The sequence below is a fragment of the Bufo bufo genome, chromosome 9 (assembly GCF_905171765.1).
Source record: "Bufo bufo chromosome 9, aBufBuf1.1, whole genome shotgun sequence".
NCBI lineage: Eukaryota > Metazoa > Chordata > Amphibia > Anura > Bufonidae > Bufo > Bufo bufo.
This window is the reverse complement of record NC_053397.1, coordinates 173,741,532-173,766,148: the sequence shown is the minus strand read 5'-3', so window position 1 is coordinate 173,766,148 and position 24,617 is coordinate 173,741,532. Positions and strand designations below refer to the sequence as shown.

The 24,617-nt window shown below is 45.4% G+C and overlaps 1 protein-coding gene across 1 annotated transcript in view; it reads right to left on the bottom strand.

Annotated features, from left to right (window-relative positions):
* The window catches only part of LOC120978606 (inter-alpha-trypsin inhibitor heavy chain H3-like), a 135,755-nt gene that overhangs the window by 78,471 nt on the left and 32,667 nt on the right, over positions 1 to 24,617 (bottom strand). The window contains exons 6-8 of the mRNA XM_040406851.1: positions 8,465 to 8,627; positions 6,628 to 6,738; positions 1,326 to 1,451 (exon numbers count right to left, since the gene is read on the bottom strand). Of these exons, the coding sequence (XP_040262785.1) occupies positions 1,326 to 1,451; positions 6,628 to 6,738; positions 8,465 to 8,627 (400 nt within the window). The remainder of the gene's footprint in view (positions 1 to 1,325; positions 1,452 to 6,627; positions 6,739 to 8,464; positions 8,628 to 24,617) is intronic.

Below are 24,617 nucleotides of genomic sequence, written 5' to 3'. Positions count from 1 at the left end.
GCACATGACTGTTGTTTGTATCCGCATCAGAGAAGTATTTTTTTGGTGGCCTGGATGCTGAGCTGTTCACTTCAATGGGCCGCCCATTCCTCTAAAAGCGGAAAAAACACGGCGCAGTTGTGTGCATTAGCCCTTTAATGGAGACACAGAATGTAATTTGCAGACAATAATAGGACCGGTTCTATTTTTGTGCGGAACGGACATAGGGACACGGAATGCCCACAGAGTTATGAATGTTTTCGCATATGGGCCACAAAAAAAAAAAACTGAATGGACACGGAAAAAATATACGTTTGTGTGCATGAGCCCTAAAGGCTGGATGGTTCTAACATGAAGGCAAGAAATTAGTTGAATAAAAGCAGGACACACAGATTAGAGTAAAGCAGACTTGAAGGGGTTGTGTACGAAAAATATTCTACATTTTTCAAACCAGCACCTCAATCTGAATACTTTTGTAATTGCATGTAATTAAAAATTTAGTACAGCCGCTGAGTTATTCAATAACAAATATCTGTATAGCGCCACCTGCTGTTTGTTCTTTTCCTTATTTTTCTGTCCACCTCACTGAGGTGGTCGCACAAGCTCAGTTTAAATCTTCCACTGTCACCATTCATATGTTCTGTTAGAAGCTGTGGCAGTTACAGGGAGAGAGCTGCAGCAGAAAGGACACACTCCTACCTGGCTGAAGATAATTTAGCAGAACAATTGGAGTAGTGAATGGGGAGATCTCTGGATCCATGTGAGATACAGGGCTGGTTCTAGCTTTGTTAGAAAGATATTGCCATGTACTATATGACGTCTGATTTAAATTTTTTTACATCAATCATGGCATAACCCCTTTAAGGTCCTTTTACACAGACTGATAATTTGGCAGATTATTGGGGATGAGCTTTGTATAAATGCTTGTTCCTGAAAATTGGCCTGTGTGAAAGGTGCCGGCAATCACCCAAAGAATGAGCAAACACTTGTTTATGAGGTGACTGATTGTGTCCTTTTGCCATCGCAAAAAAAACATTGTTCCTGTGCAGCCGACCATACTGTCTAAACAAAGATCCTCTGCATTAGAACAATGATTTTCTATGGGGACAAGAGATCACTCTATAACAACAAATAAACTCTATCCCCTATAAAGGATAAACTCTATCCCCTATAAAGAATTGGGGCCTATTTAGATTTACGGTAATAGAGGTGGATTTTCCACCTCCATTAAACCCTTATTTGGACAGTCCATATAATGTGTATTTCGACAGTGGGAGGGGTGCAACACCATGGGCAGCTTTGAGCTTGGAAGCCCCCTATAAAAATTCAGCACTATTACACCTTACCTGTATGCTTCCAGGAGATTCTCTATTAACATCATAGGTCACAGTAAAATCTCCATCTAGTAACGTGGTATCACAGTTCGCACATGATCGCTGCTGATCTATCGTGGGTTTAAAAGAGACATGGCCCTGAAGACAAAAAAAAAGACAAGAAACCATAATAATTGGTGTCCTAAATTTGTCTGTATGGCAACACAAGAACAGGTCTACAATTAACAATTTGGGGTAAGATTACTAATTGCTATGGGAGGCAGGCAATCTATGTCATTTCAGCTGCAGTGAATCTGCAAAGCCCAACATAGAGAAAAGCTACACAATGTGCAATTTTCCAAGCCTTCTAAATAAACTTTCCTTTAATGAAAAGCTAAGAACATATGTACACTGCTCAAAAAAATAAAGGGAACACTTAAACAACACAATGTAACTCCAAGTCAATCACACTTCTCTGAAATCAAACTGTCCACTTAGGAAGCAACACTGAGTGACAATCAATTTCACATGCTGTTGTGCAAATGGGATAGACAACAGGTGGAAATTATAGGCAATTAGCAAGACACCCCCAATAAACAAATGGTTCTGCAGGTGGTGACCAGAGACCACCTCTCAGTTCCTATGCTTCCTGGCTGATGTTTTGGTCACTTTTGAATGCTGGCGGTGCTTTCACTCTAGTGGTAGCATGAGACGGAGTCTACAACCCACACAAGTGGCTTAGGTAGTGCAGCTTATCCAAGATGTCCAGAGCATGGAGGCGCTACCAGGAGACAGGCCAGTACATCAGGAGATGTGGAGGAGGCCGTAGGAGGGCAACAACCCAGCAGCAGGACCGCTACCTCCGCCTTTGTGCAAGGAGGAACAGGAGGAGCACTGCCAGAGCCCTGCAAAATGACCTCCAGCAGGCCACAAATGTGCATGTGTCTGCTCAAACGGTCAGAAACAGACTCCATGAGGGTGATATGAGGGCCCGACGTCCACAGGTGGGGGTTGTGCTTACAGCCCAACACCGTGCAGGACGTTTGGCATTTGCCAGAGAACACCAAGATTGGCAAATTCGCCACTGGCGCCCTGTGCTCTTCACAGATGAAAGCAGGTTCACACTGAGCACATGTGACAGACGTGACAGAGTCTGGAGACGCCGTGGAGAATGTTCTGCTGCCTGCAACATCCTCCAGCATGACCGGTTTGGCATTGGGTCAGTAATGGTGTGGGGTGGCATTTCTTTGGAGGGCCGCACAGCCCTCCATGTGCTCGCCAGAGGTAGCCTGACTGCCATTAGGTACCGAGATGAGATCCTCAGACCCCTTGTGAGACCAAATGCTGGTGTGGCTGGCCCTGGGTTCCTCCTAATGCAAGACAATGCTAGACCTCATGTGGCTGGAGTGTGTCAGCAGTTCCTGCAAGACGAAGGCATTGATGCTATGGACTGGCCCGCCCATTCCCCAGACCTGAATCCAATTGAGCACATCTGGGACATCATGTCTCGCTCTATCCACCAACGTCACGTTGCACCACAGACTGTCCAGGAGTTGGCAGATGCTTTAGTCCAGGTCTGGGAGAAGATCCCTCAGGAGACCGTCCGCCACCTCATTAGGAGCATGCACAGGCGTTGTAGGGAGGTCATACAGGCACGTGGAGGCCACACACACACTACTGAGCCTCATTTTGACTTGTTTTAAGGACATTACATCAAAGTTGGATCAGCCTGTAGTGTGTTTTTCCACTTTCATTTTGAGTGTGACTCCAAATCCAGACCTCCATGGGTTGAAAAATTAAATTTCCATTTTTAAATTTTTGTGTGATTTTGTTGTCAGCACATTCAACTATGTAAAGAACAAAGTATTTCAGAAGAATATTTAATTAATTAAGATCTAGGATGTGTTATTTTTGTGTTCCCTTAATTTTTTTGAGCAGTGTATATATTATACTCCTCAACATTGAAATTGCAACACCAAGAAGGAAAAACCGTGGAGTTATAGAAATCACTATCATCGATAGACATGTTAATAAGACGTACATTATTTAAAAAAATGGAAACAAAATATTCGAAATATCTTGATTTATACAGTATCGAGTATACATGCAGAAATACACACACTTACATGCCTTAGCATGCTATCAATGAGGTTAATAATGGGTGTCTGAGGAAGGTTCTGCATTTGGGCACATAAATCATCAAGATCTACAGCTGCCAACACAGCTGAAACTGGCTCCTGAGAAACTTTAGAGAAATAGCCATACCACTGGTTCCATGACCAAATCAATGTGACGGCAAGCTGCTAGTGTTCCTGAAATAAAGTCTAGAGTGGTCCAGCTTCCATACATTATGCCATTCCACACCATAGTTCCAGGAGTAGGGCCAGTGTGACGATCCCATGTGAAGGTCTCTTCATGGTGTTGCCCACATAGTCTTTAGACCAACCTCTGGCTATTACTGTGTTTGATACAAAAGCAAGACTCATTGCTAAAGAGCACAGCTTCATTCTAGTCTCCATTTATCATCTTGCTGTGCACAATGATAGTGTCACGGCGCGGTGTGGGTGGTAGACTCCACACCGAACACAGGAGGGGAGGGAAGAGGTGATAGGCCTGGAAACTAGGAAAAGGGGAAAGGTCACCACCTAGGGAATCCCTAAACTGAGCCCTAACTACTATCAGTATGAACAGATCTCGATGGTAGAAATGTTCATACGCAGGAACCTAGAGCCCAATCTGACCTAAAGGACCCTGGAAATAGTGTCAGGACAAAAGACGACCCGTTGCTTTCCAGCTGAAGGAACAGGAGACTCCATCAGGCCTAATACCAAAAGATAGGGGAATACAACAAACTAGAAATAGGGAAAAGACACTTCACTCCGAAGTATGCGGACGAGCAGGAACTCAGAGGAGAACCAAACACCAGCACTTCCACAACCAAATGGATATATTAACCACATAGCATGATGGGTGAGACCAGACTAAATAGAGGAGTGGGAATGACCACTTAAGCTACACCTGAGACAAGAGGTATGGTCATAACCAGCAACAACACATAAACAAGTGAAACCAAAGAGGCTGTCAGATCACATCACGTGCAGCCAGTCTCTTAGATCTTCTGACCCCTGTCACGGGAGAGACCGTGACAGATAGCCTTTGAGAGAGGTGGGGTGAGGTCAATGGAACACCTGTAGCTGGACATCTGTCTCATAGCCCAATGTTGTTCAAACGCCTTCTGATGGTTTGTGTAGACCCTGTTTGCTGCTGTAGGGTTGGGATGCAACCTCCAACTTCACTTGCAGTACAGATCACTACGCGCCATTCTTCTAATCAGATGATCTGTCTGTGCAGAGGTTCTCCTCTGTGTACCTCTTGCTGTCATTCCAGTTTGTCTTTGTTCTCCCAACCACCGGGACACACAACTTCGAACAGTGCTGACATCTCGGCTTTGGCACGTAGTGATAAACCAAGGTCTCTCAGTTCAAGGATTCTGTCCCTCTCAGTTTGCGACACGTGGAGATAACTAGCACGTTAAAGAACAGAAGGCATTGCACAATGATCCCACATGATCTGATCCAATTTTTGAGGTTTTATGTGGCTACCACACTTTTCTTATAATCTGGCTTTTATGATCATCTGTAGATCTTAGGAACATCTGCTACTTTTTCAATTTGCATAACTTTACGGTTTGTTTATGGTTTTGCATCGAGGATTCGTTTGTGCCATGTGACCACTGAGCATTAATGAAGCGCTTGCTATTACTCACCGCTCTGTGGTCTCCGGCTGGCCCGCACCGCGCTGCACTGTATCCTGACATACACACACCGTCAGGACATAGTGCACATAAGTGTGCACTATAACTTGACATTGTGTGACGTCAGGTCTCAGTGCAGCATGTGAAGAAGAGGATGGAAGATCTATGGAGTGTCGACAGTGTCCCTACAGGAAAGATAAGTATTGGATTTCACTGGCGCTGCAGATGGGCACTGATGGCTAGGAGGAGGGAGAGTGGCATGGGGGAGTTCATGGCAATTGGGGGAGCTGGTGGCACTGGGGGACGTTCATCGGACTGGGGGGAGCTGGTGGCACAGGGGAGGGGGAGCTAATGGCACTGGGGGAGGAACTAATGGCATTGGAGGGAAAACTGATGACACTGGTGGGGATCAACTGCTGGCATGGGGGAGCTGATGGCACGGGCGGGCGATGGCACTGGGGGAGCTGGTGGCATTGGGAGGAACTAATGGCACTGGAGGAGGAACTGATGGCACAGGGGAGGGGGAACTGATGACACTGGGGGGGTGAGCTGATGGCACTGGGGTGAGCTGATGGCACTCAGGGGGGGAGATAAAGGCATGGGGTAAGCTAGTGGCACGGGGGGGAGCTGGTGGCATTGGGGGAGGAACTAATGGCACTGGAGGAGGAACTGATGGCACAAGGCATGGGGAACTGATGACACTGGGGGAGAGCTGATGGCACTGGGGGGAGCTGATGGCATGGGGGAGTTCATGGCACTGGGGGGAGCTGGTGGCACAGGGGGAGGAACTATGGCACTGGAGGAGGAACTGATGGCACTGGTGGGGGAGCTGATGGCACTGGTCGAGGAGCTGATGGCACTGGGGGGAGCTGATGGCATGGGAGAGTCCATGGCACTGGGGGGAGCTGGTGGCACTGGGGGAGAAACTAATGGCACTGGAGGAGGAACTGATGGCACAAGGGAGGGGGAACTGATAGCAATGGGGGGGAGCTGATTGGATTGGGGCTGCTGATGGCACTGGGGGGGAGATGGTGGCATGGAGAGAGCCTGATGGTGCTGAGGACTAATGGCATGGGGGGAGACTGATGGCATGGGGGCTAAAGAGTTTTTATAGAAAACTATCTTTTCATTTGTTTTTTCTTATTAGAGTACTAGATTAATCGTTGGATTAATCGGTAGAATACTGGATTACTAAAATAATCGATAGCTGCAGCCCTATGTAAGCAACCACTTTTAGCTACATGCACACAACCGTATTTGTTTTACGGTCCGCAAATTGACATCCTTATGCCATTAGTTTTTTTTGCGGATCCATTGTTACAATGCCTCAAACAGACAATAGGAGATGTTCTATTTTTTTTGCGGGGCTACGGAACGGACATGCTGATGTGGACAACACCGTGTGCTGTCCCCATTTTTTGCGGACCCATTGAAATGAATGGGTCCGCACCCTATCCGCAAAAAAACGGAACGGACACAGAAACAAACAACGTTCGTGTGCATGTAGCCTTACAGGTACATGTGAGATAACGTGCACGTATCAATGTAAGTATTTTACAAATTTTGCCATTAAGATATTACCTTTTCTCCAGAGAAAGACTTTTGTATAGTAGGTAGTAGGTCATTTGTTACAAAAGACGCTTGGGCATCTAGAAAGCTGATGCCTTGAAGTTCATGTATGTCTACTTCAATCTGAAAAATATAAAAAATATATATATTACCCAGTTAACACCTGGATGCAGGAATGCAGTCTATTTTGGCCTTCAGAGAGTGTTGACTTTTGTCTTAGGCCATCCCCAACATCGAAGAGCTATACATTTTTTCTATCAATTGTATTTTTCTATCTATTGTAACTGCATGAGGGCCTGTTTTCAGAAGGACAAGCTGTATTTTTTAAAGGGGGTGTCACACCTTGCCAATTCTAAAGCACGATGGGACTAATCGCCGACCATCTGGTCTCCGTGAAACAGCAAAGGAGGATGGCGATCCGCTGTTTCAGTAGGTCTCATTGCAGTGCATGAGCACTATGGAAACAGCAAGCCGCTCTGCTGTTTCCCAACTTACCTTAGAAATGGGGAGACGGGAAAACCCCTTTAATTGCACCAATTTTAATAGTTTTTTGTGCTGCTGCAATTTTTATGCTAATCTATACAGCTATCTCTGCCCAATCTATACACTCCCAAACCTGCCCAGTCCCCTTTGTGCCCCCACACAGTAGTTATGCCACCATAGTACCCCCACACAGTAGTTATTCTCCCTAAGTGACACCCTTCACAGTAGTTATGCCCCCTTAGTGCTCTCACACAATATGTCCCCTTAGTACCTTTTTGGGGTTCATACAACTGTTTGATCCCTTTTTACTCTGTTTGAAAGTTTGCAGAAATGTTTTCATCCTTGTGCTGTACATGTATATGTGTTAAAGGGGTTGTGCCACTAATAACACATCCCCTATCCACAGGATAGGGTATATGTGTTTCATCGCTAGGGTCTGACTGCTGGACCCCAAAGAAATCATGAGAACAGGGGTCTGGAAGTGCAGCTGAACTGCCCCATGGGAATGGAGCCACAGTGAGCCTGTGCGTCCTACTTGATTATTAATTGGTTAAAGCATGGGAGTACACACATCTCCTAATGAAAAAAAAAAATTGTAATAAAAAAAAGTCTCACCCACTTTATCTGACTAAGGCCTCATGCACACAAATGTTGTTTTGGTCCGCATCCGAGCTCCAGTTTTTGCGGCTCGGATGCGGACTAATTCACTTCAATGGGGCCGCAAAAGATACGGGCAGCACTCCGTGTGCTGTCCGCATCCGTTGCTCCGTTCCGTAGCCCCGCAAAAAAAATATAACATGTCCTATTCTTGTGCGTTTTGCGGACAAGAATAGGCATTTCTACAATGGGCAAATTGCGGAAGGCACACAGGCAGCTTCCGTTTTTTGCGGATCCACGGTTTCGGACCGCAAAAAACGGAATGGTCGTGTGCATGAGGCCTAACTTGTCGAAAAGTGGAACAGGTGCATCAAAAATATAGCTCTCATCCTGAACAGCACATTTCTCAGTGTAATTACAGCAGACAACTGACATAGATACACCAATAAATTCTCCAGTTTCACTTCACATATTACAAAGATGTCTGCCTGCAGCCACCACTAGAGGGAGATCAGTGCATAGGAGTTTATACACTGCAATAGAAGCTATAATAATGTATTTGTATTGCCCTCCCCCTAGGGGTGGCTAAATAAAAATGCAATGTTTTAATCTCAGAAGGGAAGAAGGAGATCAGTGTGGCAACCCTGCCCCCTCCCTCCCCGGGCCCAGTAGCAGTCATGTGGACTGCCTTTATTGAAGGCACACACTGGATTAAATAAATTATTTATTGTCCTAATATATTGTTAAATTTAAAATGTAGGGACTGTACCTGGTATTTTCTTATAAGAGTTTTTGGTTGAACTTTGATGAACATCTCATACTTTCCAAGGTGACGTTTCAGCATTTCTTCATAGACCAACTCAAATTTGACTTTACTTTCTGGAGCCACATTAACAGACACAGTGAACTTCTCCGTCTTCCTTCCAGAGGCCCTGTATAGACCAGCAGTAAAAATGACTTTATATTAGTATGATATATATGTGGTACACTATATATGTAGTATCATACAATGCACCCTCTTATAATAACATATTGGAGCATATTTCTGAAAACTTCTGATTTCTGTGAGAAAAGAAGTGGTGATAAACACCAGAGATATGGCACATGCTACGCTGTAATGATACACTACCAATATAGCTACTGTGTTCCAGTTCCAATACCTAATCCGGAGAGCACTGTGGCCTCCTCACAGCTCACCAAGCACAGCGCTGAACATTGTATAGTGGTCGTGCTTGGTACTGCAGCTCAGGCCCATTCACTTGAATCGTGATCGATCAATGTCACGTCACTGGCCTTGAAAGAGGCCGCAGAGTTTAATAGAGCATGGTAGCCAGGCTCGGACTGGCCCACAGGGGTACAGGGGAATCAGGGGCATAGCTAGAACTGACTGGGCCCCACAGCAAAATTTTGTATGGGGGTCCCCCCTCCATGACTATCCTGGCATCCTATATGTGCATATGTAAGGGAGAGTTCACATCACATTTTTGCCATCCTTTTGATTGTTACGTTGGAAAATGGGATACAAAAGCGCAGCACACTACGATTTTGTATCCTGCAAAGTCTGTTAAAATAAAAATGTATACATTAACGTATCATTATTTTTTTTATTTTTTTACAACGGGGCTCTATGGTGACAGATGCCAGTGTATGGTGTCAGTCTGATTCACCTGTTAACATATACATTTTATGTATACATTACCAGGGGTCAGCAAACCGGCACTCCAGCTGTTGTGAAACCACAATTCCCAGCATGTTCCATTAATTTCTATGGGAGTTATGAGAAGAGCAGAGCAATAATGCATGCTGGGAGTTGTAGTTTCACAACAGCTGGAGTGCCGTAGGTTGCCTACTTCTGCATTAGATGAATGGCAAAACGTGATGTAAAACCGGCCTTAGTGTGCCATGATAGTGGCAAGCACTAGAGGCGGAGAAGGCAGGCTGCAATGTACTGCATGCTGTAGTACAGAAGGCTGGCAAAGCGCACAGCCTGGTCCTGGTGATCTGTAGTGTGGACTGTATTCTACAGTCTGAAATCTACAGTAAATACTGTGAAGATATTAGCCCTACCCCCAAATAATAATAGATTCAGTGACTATATAATCACCAACATGTAGAGACTAAATAATACCGCTATATTGGATAATATATCATACCATGACTGGATAACAAAACAATATAACGTTATAGCTCCATATCATGACTGAATAACACCGCCATACAGTGACTAGATAACACTGCCATACAGTGACTGGATAACGCCGCCATACAATGACTGGATAGCACCGCCATACAATGACTGGATAGCACCGCTGTACAGTGACTGGATAGCACCGCCATACAGTGAGTGGATAGCACCGCCATACAGTGACTGGATAACAGGGTATAAGGGGACACAGTACAGTATGTGACCAGGGGCACAGTATGGAATATAAGAGGGCACAGTACATGGTATGATTAGGGGCACTGTACAGGCTAAGGTAAGAGGGCACAATTCAGGGTATAAGGGCATAGTACAGGTTAGTAGGCCCAGTACAGGGGGTATCCCCTTATGCTTCTGTAATGTGCATCCTACAGGGTATTATTATGGGGCATAGTGCAGGGTATAGGGCACAGTACAGGGCAGAGGGCACAGTACAGGGCAGGGGGCTCAATACAGCATAGGAGGTACAGTATAGGACAGGGGGCACAATACAGTATAGGGGGTACAGTATAGGACAGGGGGCACAATACAGTATAGGGGGTACAGTACAGGGCAAGGGGGGATGCACTGGGCAGCTTAGGGGGTACAATGCAGCATAGGGGGCACACTAAAGGGCATGGGGGACAGTACAAGGCAGGGGGCACAGTACAGCATAGCGGGCACAATACAGGGCAGGGGGCAAACACAGTGCAGCATAGGGGGCACAGTGGATTATAGGGGGTACAGTACAAGGCAGGGGGCACACACAGTGCAGCATAGGGGGCACAGTACAGGTCAGGAGCCACACACACAGTGCAGCATAGGGGCGAAGGGCAGAATACAGCATAGGGGGAATAGTACAGGGCAGGAGGCACACACAGTGCAGCATGGGGGGCACAGTACAGGGCAGGGGGCAAAATACAGCATGGGGGTACAGTACAGGGCAGGGGATATACACAGTGCAGCATGGGGGGTACAGGGCAGGAGGCACACACAGTTCAGCATAGGGGGTACAGTACAGGGAAGGAGGCACACACAGTGCAGCATAGGGGGTACAGTACAGGGCAGGAGGAACACACAGTGCAGCATAGTGGGTACAGTACAGGGAAGGACGCACACACAGTGCAGCATAGTGGGTACAGTACAGGGAAGGAGGCACACACATTGCAGCATAGGGGGTACAGTACAGGGCAAGAGGCACACACTGCAGCATAGGGGGTACAGTACAGGGCAGGAGGCACACACTGCAGCATAGGGGGTACATGGCAGGAGGCACACACAGTGCAGCATAGGGGGTACAGTACAGGGCAGGGGGCAGAATACAGTCAAAACATGCACCTCAGATAAAGTATCACCAACGCATTTGGTCTATCAATGTGCATATAGAGACCAGTGGTTTATGGTTACTTTTTCCCTACTATACTGGGACAGTCCTAAATACAAGGAGCGCTGTCCCCCATATTTACATCAATGCCAGAAATGCTCCATTCACATGTCCTACCTCAGATAATAGTTCCTAGTGTGCAAAAGGACCTTTTATGAGGACATGAGCACATGATCAGTTACATGAGTGGTCGGAGTCGGGCTCCGGGCTGTGCAGGAGATTGTGTGGAAATGACTGCGCTGCTCAGATTCGGTCACACAACGGACGGGGCGGTGATGATGGACAGGCCAGGCCCCCAATGTCGCTGGCGCCGCACTGTATGTAAAGGGGCCTGGCATGAAAAACTGCATTAGATAATCAAGACACTTGGTGTCAGGCTGCCGGGCGCCGGGCCCCTTGTCAGCCTGGGCCCCAAAGCAGCCGCTTCCCCTGCTTCCCTGGTAGTTACACCACTGACGGGAATCCCCCGGTGGGCCCCTGAGCAAGGTGGGCCCCTAGTCTCCCACCCCCTGCACAAGTGGCACATAACACATTAGATTTAGTACACTACACACATATATTCAATGTATAGCACCTCAACCAGCTTATGTTCATATAAAAAAAATGTTAGATCATTTATTATATTTGAATGTATCCGTACGGTGGGCCCCCAAAATAAATTTTACTGGTGGTCCCTAGGTACCCCAGTCCAACACTGATGGTAGCCTCTCAAACAGCTGATCAGCGAGAATGTCAGGAGTCAGACCTCCACTGATCAGATATGGATGACTTAACCTGAGGATAGGTCATCAATATTTTATCCCCAGAAAACATTTTTAAGATCAGTCTTTGTTATAGCTGTTATTTTAGCCACTCTTCTTCACAGAACAATGTTATTTCAGACACATTGATAGTTTTCAAGAACATTTAACTTTTTCTGTGACCAGGGGCTTCGTTAGGTCAAAACATTCGGGGCTTGAGCCGCGGATGTTTTGACCAGTGCCCCAAATGTTATGCTGACAGGGCCGGCCGCTCTGACTCTCCTGCGCTGCGCAGCGCTACTCTACACCGGCCCCGCCATCCTAATCCGTATCCTGCAGTAACTGAACTTTAAATCAGCATTCATCTCATTACTATCTTACACACTCAGCTCCGGAAACATGCAGTGCGGGCGTCACACTGACGTCACAAGCCTTCTCCTCCCACTAGGCCGCGCAGGCGCGTGACGTCAGTGAGTGAGCGCTGCCTGCACTGCCTGTTACTGGAGCTGAGTGTGTAAGTCAAGATAGTAATGATTTAAAGTTAAGTTACTGCAGGATACAGATTACTGAAGGGATGATCTGTGGGGTTGCCCAGACGGCTAGCCCCTTCACAGTAGTTATTAACCCCTTTCAGCAGTCCCCCATTCACTGAAGGGGGGACTGCTGAAAGGGGTTAATACCTACTGTGAAGGGGGGACTGCTGAAAGGGGTTAATAACTACTGTGAAGGGGGGGGACTTCTGAAAGGGGTTAATAGCTACTGTGAAGGCCCCCCAGGGCGTGGTACAGTGGGCTTGTGCCCCAGAGTTTTCAGACCCTAGCAACGCCCCTGTCTGTGACAATCAAATTACACCAGAACTACTGTAAGGGTAGGTCCACATGGGACAGGTCCTCTGCAGATTTTCTGCAGTAGAATATCTCCAGTGTATCTCCAGAATGCCGTAGCAGAAAAATCTGCAAAAAAAAACAGTGCAGATTTTATTTCAGGATTCATAGCATAAATGCTGCAGATTCCATCTTCTCCATCACAAAGGGCGAAATCCTCCTGGAAATGGGAGCAGCACTATAGTTATCAGTTCCATCTAGTAGGCAACATATGAAGCTGTGTAGTTCTGGTGCCGACTTCTGATAGAGATATAAAAAAGAGCAGAGCACTGCAGACCTCATGTCAGTAACAGGAAGACAGATTGAAGAATGAACACAAAGCTGCTGCTGCTGCTGGAGACAAAACCAGCAATATTCCTGCATGGAGCTAGCAAGTAGTACTAGCCATAAGAGTGCAACATCTCAGGGCATAGAAACGGCCACAGAGCAGCTAAGCATGATAAAGGAGTTGATGTTGGAGCTGAAGGGTAGAAAGCTTAGTCATCTGTGCATCCAGCAAGCAGGCTGCTCCCTTTATATTTGTCAGGCCTGTGGTCAAGTGCAGCCAGCCTACTGCCTGTACACAACCCAATGTGAGATGTTATGTGCAAATCTGTGTATCATGAGGGAGGGCACACTGCGGTTGACTGGGACTATGCAGTAATGTGCCATGTGTAGAGATAGCTGCGGTGATAAATGCAGATACAACCATCTTAATTGCTGCCACTCGTAGGAGACTGGATCCAGAGTGTCACCACTCATGTGGTGGTTGCCACAAAAGACAGAGGGAGATTGAGCGGTTACCTCTTAAAGAGACTGTAGTGAGCGGTTATGCTCGGGATCGCCTTTGCTGGGGTCAAAGGACATTTGTCTGTTCCATCCAACTCAGATCAAACACCGGGGTATAAGTTTTAAGCTGACTTGTAGCCAGGTTTTTTAATAAGGTTGCAGATTAAAAAAAATAACAAAACAGCAAAAGAAATCCTCGCCTGTCTGGCTGTCACGGTATGGAGTTGTTTCCGTGACACTGTCTTCGCGCATGCTGGTTGCCGGTGGCAACGTGCTGGGGTATTGCATGCATGTGTGTTTCCCTTTATGGCTGTTTTTCTTCCCTCCTGGTGTGCACAGGGTTAAGGTGTGAGCTTGGTGGAGCTGGGTGAAGGGATATATGCGACTCCATTTTGTCTGTTTTAACAATGTGTATTGTGATAGCATCTTCTTCCTGCACTGTTTCAAGTTCCCCCACTGGGACTTAGGAATCTTTCTCTTTCCTTTGACCATTTCCTGAAATTCCTAAGTACCTAGTGAAAACAGTCACGCCTTATAAGGTCATTCCAGCTTAATGCTTACTAGCCTATATGTGTTTACACATAATTGGTTAATGCTGATTACTATGTAAATTATACTATCTGCCTTATAAAAGGCTGAACTAAAGGACAATAAAATCAGAGTGAATTTGAACAGACACGTGTTTGAGTTATATCTGACAAATTCATTCTCCTGGCACCAGATAAGACTTAATCCAAGCTGACCACCGAAGTCCGGTATCAGGGATACCTAGTGAAGAATTTCCTTACAGCTTTGGGGGCTCGTGTCCGGATCTAGAGGGTCATCCTCTGGTCCGGTGAGAAAGACATCGATTTTGTCCTCCGTCTGATCCGAGGGCACTGGCCACGTCTCGACCCAAGTAAGTTAAACCATCTACTTAAGACTTCGGTAGGTCACTGTGTCAGGGACACAGACAAGGCTCAGGGAGCCTAAGGTGATTATAAGGGACTCCGGGAGTCCACATCACCACAGATAGATATAAGTGCACTTAAAGAAATACTGTTCAGGGAACAGAAGGTTACAAGCTTGGATTAACTCTTGTATATACTGTATATATAGTATAAGTATCTTAGAAGTGATAAGATTATCTGTTTGTGTGAAATACTGACCGGGTGGTAAGTGTACGGTCACATCCCACTTTTATTGTCAAATTGATGCATTTTTGGGTTAACCACTGTTAATGTTTAAAATTGTATTGTGCTGTGGAGGATCGTTAGACGCCCCACTTCCTCGGCTAGGAGCAATCCGTTGACCCGGAGAACGTGAACGCAAGTGGCAGTCCAAAACAGCAATAGTCGATAGGGGTCCAAAGAGTATAGAGATACATTAAGATACGAATCCGCTGATCAGTTGACAGGATTTTGTCGGAGCCTTCACGGTTCAGTACAGCCAGTCCTGACAGTGATTGTCTCGCTTATTCTTTGAACCAAGAATACCAACATGAGAGGACAAGGGTCTAAAACTGAATATCCTAAACCAGAACCAGGAGAAACCTGCAAAATCTATGTAGCTCGTGTTAGTCCAACAAACTATTACCAAGTTAATCCATGGGTAGAGAATTTTGCAGGATGTGATATTAATTTATATGACATTTAAAGTTAAAATGTGAAAAAGAATGTTACTGGGAAAGTGTGGCCCTGGACAGCAGGTCGCCCCCGGCTGGCAACAGGGATGAAAATCTGTAAGAATCTGTGAAGTTAGAGCTTACAGACTGTGGACATCAGAACTCCTGTGATGTTGAGGGGGGATTCTAATGAGTGAGAAAACAGAGCAGTGTCAGGAAGTTAATTGATGGCACTAGCAAGAAAGAAAGTGCCCCAGTGTCTGCAATCAGAAAGGCACTTGTGTTAAATGTTCAGAAATGAACTGGTTAAGTTTTTTTACCCTAATGATATGTGTGTGTTTAAATAGGGACGATCCATAGCCCTAGCATTAGAGATTAGAGCAGTAAAAGATGGTCAGTTAATGGATAAGTATTGTACCTAGTGTGAGCCACAGAGATTTACTTCCCTGCCTTAACAGAGAAACATTCCTGAGATAAGAAAAGCAGGCAAAAGGAAAAAAGGGGGAGGGAATCATGTAGAGTAAGTGATGTTATATGTGTAATATCATTATACAAGAATTGTTTAATTATTTTCTTTCTTTCCCAAGCAGTGTAATGTGGGAATCCAGCTTTTCAAAAAAATTATTATACAGTATATGTGCAACACTAACTAAGACCACATGGCATATAAGATGATTTGGGTTTAACAAAATTACTGTATGATTATAACATGTATATTGTCTTCTTATAAGAGTTGATTAATCACAGAGTAAAGATCAGAAGACATTGGAAAACACAGCACGGCAGCGATATAGACCATCAGCAATTCTGAGTGTGGTGTGGCTATCTGTTTCCAGGAAAGCTGTGTTTGTCTGTGCTGCAAGTTTTGGGATGAAACAAAGAAAACTGTGTGGCTGGGTTGGAAGACAAATGATTCAGTGGAATGTGAATTGGTGTGGCTTTGAGTTGTAGTTGAGTCGAAAATGTGTGAAGACTGATGGATGTTTTTTAGCAGAGCTGTGTATGCAATTCATATTTTATGTATAAGGGCTGTTTGTGAAAAGGAGTACATGAAAACGTGAATGCGTATGGAGTACGATATTTGTTTTCATATAATATGCGCATTGAGAATTTAATTTAATTTTTCTTGGAAGTTTTGGGGATTTTATTGGTGCCAACAGTGTTGATCAAGCTGTACATTTTTTTTTTAAATTGAAGTCAATGAAAAGTTTTTTATGGGCCCTTTGTGTGTTCATGTCTGTATTGTCAGATCTGTTTGTTTCAATGTTTGAAGTTACGTGTTACATGTTAAGTGTTGTGCTTAACATCAGAGCTCTGTTCTTCTGGACAGCTGGGACACTACTGACGGACAGAAGGAGGACCACAGTGTCCGACTAAAAGGGGTGGACTTAGATGACTGAGAGTGGGAGAAAGGAGAGTAGGATTCATGGTAGATAGCGGTGCAACCTCAAGTATGTTAAGTAAAGATTTGTACAAAGGACCATTGAGAAAATCTGAGCCCTCTATGTGAATTAATGGGGTTTTGACAAAACCTTTCAAAACTGACTCACTACCACTCGAGACCATGGACAGGGAATACATCACAGATCATGTATTCAGCATTATACCAGATTGCCCAGTCAGGCTGTTAGGGAGAGATTTGTTCATTAAGCTTGACTTGCAGGTATCAGCAAAGAATCAGGGCATAAGAGTACACTTAGATCTCATTCCAATCTCTACACCAGTGCCACTGATTCTTGCAAACATACAGAACCACCCAGAACTTAACAACATTAACCCTGCATTATGGTCTTCAAATGAATATGACACAAGATTCATAGATTGCACACCTTACAAAGCTACTGTGAAACCAGGTGTCATCTCAGTGTTCCAGAAACAATACCCATTGTCAAAAGAGAAACTCAATGGACTTAGGCCAATGATAGAAGAATTCCTACAAAAGGGAATCCTGGAAGAGGTGATTTCACCCTACAGCACACCCGTGAATCCAGTGACAAAGGCAGTTGGTACTACCCGCTTTGTACAGGATTTAAGGCCAATAAATAATATCATTGTGCCCATTGCTCCTATTGCCCCAGATGTCACCTCACTTCTTTCTGCAATTCCTGCAAACGCTGTCTATTTCAGTGTGATAGATCTGAAGAATGCTTTTTTCTCTATTCCAGTTGATAAGGCAACCAGACTACTTTTTGCTTTTTCCTTTGATAGACGTCAACTGACCTGGTGCAGAATGCTTCAGGGGTATGCTGATTCCCCTGTGGTGTACAGCATAGTCCTCCAAGCCACGTTAAAACCATGGTACCCCCCCAGGGTTCTCTGCTGCTGCAATATGTTGATGATTTGTTACTGTGTAGCATGTCAGCGGAGGCCAGCATTCAGGATGGTTTATCACTGTTACAATGGTTGTCAGGATGTGGTCACAAAGTGGCACTTAAGAAAATGCAATGGTGTAAAATGCAGGTTGAATACTTGGGCTTTGTCCTCACAAAAGGTGAAAGGAGAATTAGCACAGAAAGAGTCCAGTCTATTGCTGGCCTGGTCGCCCCGCACACCAAGAAAGAAATGTTATCTTTCCTTGGTATGATAAACTACTGTAGACAATGGATTCCTGATTGCTCCTATCATGACAATGTTTTGAGGCAAGCCACTCTGGAAGAAAATCCAGATCTGATTAAATGGTCTTCTAAAATGTACGATGCATTTGATTGTCAGAAATGTTCACTCATGTCGAGTCCAGGGCTGGGCCTCCCTGACTATAATATGCCCTTCCACATGTTTGCACGCCAAAATTGTAAAACCATGGCGGGGGTACTGACACAAGAACACGGAGGCAAGTTGTGTCCTTGTGCATTTTTCTCAAAGGTAATGCCCACCTCTGTTCAGGGGATGCCGGCATGTCTGCGTTCCCTTGCAGCCTGTGCAATGATGGTAGAATTGGCAACCACTTTCACCCTGGGACATTTAACCTTTTGCACACCACCCATGATGCTGTAGGCCTACTCAAGGGCATCCACACTCAACACAGCAGGCAGCTGAGCTCATTGTACTCACTAGAGCATGTATTCTACATGCTGACAGACCTGTCACCATCTATACTAATAGTAGGTACGCACATGGGGTAGTGTGGGACCATGGTATGATTTGGCAGAGAAGAGGATTCACGGCAGCAGATGATAAGGATCATGTCTCACAGGGCAATGCGCTGGCAGATAAGGTGGCGAAACAAGTGGCCAAATGCAACCCCACAGGTCCGTGTAACCATTGGGAGATGCCATGTCTGGCACCTCCAACCCCTGAGATGTCGCAAATGCTTACTGATCTTCAAAGGTATGCCACTGAACAGGAACAGCAAGACTGGTGCTATCCAGTATTGCAGAAAAATCCTAAGACAGGATTAGTCTGCAAAGAGGGGAAGCTATGCATTCCCCAACACAGTGCTTCCATCTTAATAGCACATTTCCACGGAGTAGGACATAACAGCATTGAGATACTCATGGGAAGGCCTTTCCCCACACCCTGGGCCAGACGCCCAATGATAGTGCAGGAAGGAGACCTTGATTTAATAAGGGAAGAATATGTCACCAAATTGATACAGCTACTTAACAAAACTGAGGAAAAAGTTGCTTGTAAGTCTCCCTCTCTTCCACAGGAACCCACCCACCCATACAGGGTGGGGGGTGAAGTGGTGGTCAAAACACTGAAGAAAGGAAGAGCTCAAGGTGATTTCCTATATGGCCCACCTACTACCGTGGTTGCAATAACCAGAACAGCTGTGCTGACTGAACAATCTCCAATTTGGATCCACGCCACCTGAGTGAAGCTTGTGAGAGCAAGAGAGGAGGCAGGAACGGAGGCAGACAGCCTTGGCCTTGAAGAAGGACAAGAGGTACTAACGGGGGCAGACAGCCCTGACCTCCAACGAGGCCCAGAGGTACTAACGGGGGCAGACAGCCCTGACCTCCAACATGATAAGCTCCTCACTCTTTTCTGGGAAATGGTTGATAGTACTGACTAAGATTGCTTCAATAATCTTGTTGATTTTACCATTTTGTAGAGAATGACCCTCCTTGAAGGAGGGACCTGTTACATGGACACCTCTTCATATAGGTCATTGTCCGCAAAGATCATCTCACATGAAAATACTGTTAACAATAGAAAATCCTAGTAAACAGGATGAAGGAGATTATGTACTAGGATGGTACTTCCATAAAATGTGGGGATCTGCAACACAAATGTTCAGACTTAGAGATATGTATAAATCTAAAGAATATGCAATGTAATATTACAAAAACAGTACCATCCCTAGACAAGCATGTACCTTTACCAACAGGATGGGTATTGGCCTGTGGAAATACTAGTTATACGTACATACCAGCCAATATTACAGAGGGACCCTGCACAATAGCCAGGCTGACGTTTAACGATGATACCACTAGTCCCAACAATGCGGACGCGACACACGAGAGACGCTTCTCTACAGCTACCAGAAAATTGTGACTATAAAGTGAATCTCCTCTCTAGAACAGAATACATGAGTTTAGGGGTATCTATGATAGGGGTACCAGGGTTGGCCATATATAACCACGGGACAATATCAAAACTTGCCTGTTTAATGGTAAAACAGATAAATGTCACTAGTGCAATTCTGCAAGATATACTGCTGGATATACAATCATATAAAAAGGCTATCTTGCAGAATAGGGCAACTATTGACTATTTATTGCTTCAACATGGTGTAGGATGCTCAGCATTTGCAGGGATGTGTTGTTTCAATTTATCAGATCACTCCCGTGGAATAAAAGATAAAATAGGCCAACTAGAAGAAATGATTAAACACATATAACAAGATGTTGACCAAGGATGGTGGGACTGGCTTTTTGCCTGGATACCTGACTTTGGTCAAATAAGGTATGTCTTAGGAGTGGCACTCGCCGTGGTCGCTGCAATAGTGTGTCTCTGCTGTTGTCTACAGTGTGTGCCCTCCCTTCTTGCCATATGTCAAAAAGTGGCCGAAAGAGGGGTACACTCAACATTCCTCTATACTCCAGTAGAGATTGAAGAGGCAAACACAACCTCAGCAAAGCCTGAGGATTATACTCCTGAAGGGTATATGGAATATCTAAAGGCTTACAAACAAACAAAGGGAGAAAAGAGAAAGAACCATATAGTATAAGATATATAAGGTTCTAAGAGGGGATTGAAGGGATATATGTGACTCCATTTTGTCTGTTTTAACAATGTGTATTGAGATAGCATCTTGTTCATGCACTGTTTCAAGTTCCCCCACTGGGACTTAGGAATCTTTCACTTTCCTTTGACCATTTCCTGAAATTCCTAAGTTCTTAGTGAAAACAGTCACGCCTTATAAGGTCATTCCAGCTTAATGCTTACTAGCCTATATGTGTTTACACATGATTGGTTAATGCTGATTACTATGTAAATTATACTCTCTGCCTTATAAAAGGCTGAACTAAAGGACAATAAAATCAGAGTGAATTTGAACAGACACGTGTTTGAGTTAATTCTGACAAATTCATTCTCCTGGCGCCAGATAAGTCTTAATCCAAGCTGACCACCGAAGTCCGGTATCAGGGATACCTAGTGAAGAGACGAATTTCCTTACACTGGGTGTGGTCTATTGTCTCTTTATATATTGTTGCTGTGAGACTGAGATCAGTTGAATGCCTGCCTTTGTTGGAGTAGGAGCTTGCTCCTATCTCTATGTTATCTGAGGGCCATCCTAGTTGTCATTGATGGCTCCTGCAATGTCATTCCCTTGTCTTCCCTTTGCATTTCCTCACTTGTTGGCTGTGAGTTTGGGGTGTTATTTTCAGGGTGATATTTGTATGTCATCTGGTGTTCCATGTCTGGTCGGTGTGGTGTTTGTAATCTGCATGGTTGTTTGACATTACCCCTGTTTGTCTGTTGTGTCCTCCGGAAGGGGTTCTCATTGTTCCCCGGAGGGGGAACCGATAGTCAAGTCTGTGAGCTGTTGCTGGAGTGCTGGTTCCTGTGTGTCAGTACGTTCTGCATCTGGTTGGTGTTTGGATTGCAGTGAGTTTGTATGGGTTCCAGTTTATCTCTGTGTGTTCCTCTTTGGTTCCTTCCAGCTGCTGCGGCAGGTAAGTCACCAAGTATTCCGTTGTTCTTGGTTCAGTGGTTTCTTGCCACTGGATACTTATCTGCAGTTCCACTTGGCTTCCTCTCCTTGCTGTTAGGCCTGCAGAGACTCCTGCTCTTCTGTGTCTTTGAAGAGTAGGTTGTCTCTGGCCCTGACCTTACTTTTCCAGGGATCGCTAGGGTCAGAAGGGCCCAGGTTCCTGAGTATGAGCCCCCATACCATTGAGGCCGGCTCATACAGTTAGGAGGTCAGGGATAGGATGAGGGATGTGCTAGGAGCTGTCCCGCTACTTTATCCATGGTTTCTGGCCTGGTGGCATCCTATTTATCCTCAAAATTGTACAGTGGGGGGTTTCCCCCACTCCCCATCGTGACACCGGCACTTACTATACACAAGAAGTCCTTATCTCCTTGCTGAAGGGCTTCTCACAGTCAGCTCACAAAACAAGGCTTTCAGCAACCTTTTACTAACGTTTTGTCTCATTCACACAGACAGACTTTCTATGTCCCCAGGCAGAGACTGACTGACCTCCTGGCTCTGTTATATTCCCACCCTCTGTGCTGCTTCATTCATTATCTCACAGGTCTTCCACCTGCTACTTCACATAGGAGAGGAATCTTGGGGGAAATATACCTCCCCTCCACCACCAATCCTGCATTGGTGTCACACTGTGTTATGTCTGCTTTTGTCACGTACAAAGACAATGTAACTAATTAACGTCTTTGATTTTAACTATACCTGTGCCCTCATTGAGAGATTTGTAACCATTAAGTGCTTTGCCTGTCCAAAAAACTGTGGTAACCATCAAGCTTTTTGCAGAAACCACTAAAAACCCACCCACCTTTTATAGGTCTTTATTAAAAATATTGAGCCGCTGTGTCACAAAGGGTTATCTGTAGGGTTGAGCGAACCCGAACTGCAAAGTTCGGGTTCGTAACGAACTTTAGGATTTTTGGACCCTGAACCTGAACATTTCCGTAAAAGTTTGGGTTCGGTGTTTGGCGCTTTCTTGGCGCTTTTTAAAAGGCTGCACAGCAGCCAATCAACAAGCGGTTAACTGTCTGACCTTAGAAGCCATCACAGCCATGCCTACTAATGGCAAGGCTGTGATTGGCCAGAGCAGCATGTGACCCAGGCTCTATATAAGCTGGAGTCACGTAGCGCTGCACATCACTCTGCTCTTACAAGTGTAGGGAGAGGATGCTGCTGGACTTGTGATTTCAAGGAGAGAATAGGAGAGAATCGAACTCAGCGATCTACAGATAAATAGTTGTATGGTTGCAGGGCACAATCGTTTCACCCTGCCCTGAGGCCATTGACCAAAAAAAAAATAGCTTTTATAATTCTGTTAGTTAGGTGGGTGGCGGCGGACATTTTATGCAAGCTCAGTGCACCAGCACTGCATCTGAGCTTTTGAGACATTGCAAATCACCATTTTTTGGGGGCAGACTACAACATCTGGATTAGTCAGTGTGCAATTTAAGGTAGAAATACACCCATAATTTTTCTGGAGTTTTAAAAACACACTTTTTTGCCAAAAAACAGTGTTTTCCAGATCTGCAAGTGTTAAATTTAAGTTTAATATATACAGCTTTCATATTCTGTTACCAAAAAAAGACTTTTTTGGCAATCTACAACATCTGGATTAGTCAGTGTGCAATTTAAGCTAAAAATACACCCATCATTTTTTTGACAATAAACACAATTTTTAGGCCTTGCAGCATCAGCACGTGTGAAATTACAGGCTTATATACTGCTGTCAAATTCAGTTGTTAAATAAACACTCGTTTGGGCACAAAAAATTTAGTTGGTAGCCTTTGATGCAGATGTCATTGTGAGATACACCCTTAATACATTTGGGTTACATTCAGAGATTTTAAATACCGCCATTTGGTGAACCAATATTTAATTTAGGCCTACACTGGTTCAGGCCCTGTGAGATACTCCCTATACATACAGGGGTTTGATTCAGCCATTTGAAATACAGCCATTTGAAATACAGCCATTTTGGGCAAAGAAATATTTACTTCAGGCCCTGTGAGATACTCCCTTTACATACTGTCGTTCTATTCTACTATTAATTAAACACCCATTTAGGGCAAGATCCTAAATTCAAAAAAAAATGAGGAGAGCGTCAAATAAGGGACGTGGCCCAGGTCGTGGTGCTGCTGGTGGAGCTCCTGTTGCAGGGAGAGGACGTGGTCGATCTGTGCCAGCTACACGCACAAGTGAAACTCCTTCCTCAGGTGCAAGTAGGCGACAGAACCTGCAGCGGTATTTGGTCGGGCCTAATGCGGCTCTACGAATGGTAAAGCCTGAACAAGTACAGGCGATAGTAGATTGGGTTGCTGACAGTGGATCCAGTTCCTTCACATTGTCTCCCACCCAGTCTCCTGCTGAAAGATCAGAGTTGGCACCTGCAGCCAATGTCCATCAGTCTTTCACCTCACCCCCTTGCAAATCAGCCAAGCAGTCTGAGCCCCAAGTCATGTAGCAGTCTCTTCTGCTTTTTGATGACTCTGTTAACAGGGTTTCCCAGGGCCATCCACCTAGCCCTGCCCCAGAAGTGGAAGAGATTGAGTGCACCGATGCCCAACCACTTATCTTTCAAGATGAGTACATGGGAGGACCATCGCAGCACGTCTCGAATGATGACAAAACACAGGTGCCGACAAGGAAGTCAGGAGTGAAGACTGGATGGAAGATGATGTGGAGGACGATGAGGTCCTTGACCCCACATGGAATCAAGGTCATGCGAGTGACCTATGTAGTTCAGAGGAAGAGGCGGTGGTCGCACAGAGCCACCAGCACAGCAGAAGAGGGAGCAGGGTGCAAAAGCGGAGCGGCCGTCCTCTAGACAGTACGCCTCCTACTGCCCACCGCAGCAAGGGACCGAGCACACCAAAGCCAGCTCCAAGGCGTTCCCTGGCGTGGCAGTTCTTCACACAATGTGCTGACGACAAGACACGAGTGGTTTGCATGCTGTGCAATCAGAGCCTGAAGCGAGGCATAAACGTTCTCAACCTGAGCACAACCTGCATGACCAGGCATTTAAGTGCAAAGCACGAGCTGCAGTGGAGTAGACACCTCAAAAACCAAGAAAGGTCTCTGGCTCCTCCTGCTTCCTCTTCTGCTGCAGTCGCAGCCTCTTCATCCACCTCTGGAGTAACAGTGCCACCTGGCACCCCGCAAACAGAGGATCTGCCAGCAACACCACCACCTGGGTCACCAAGCATCTCCAAA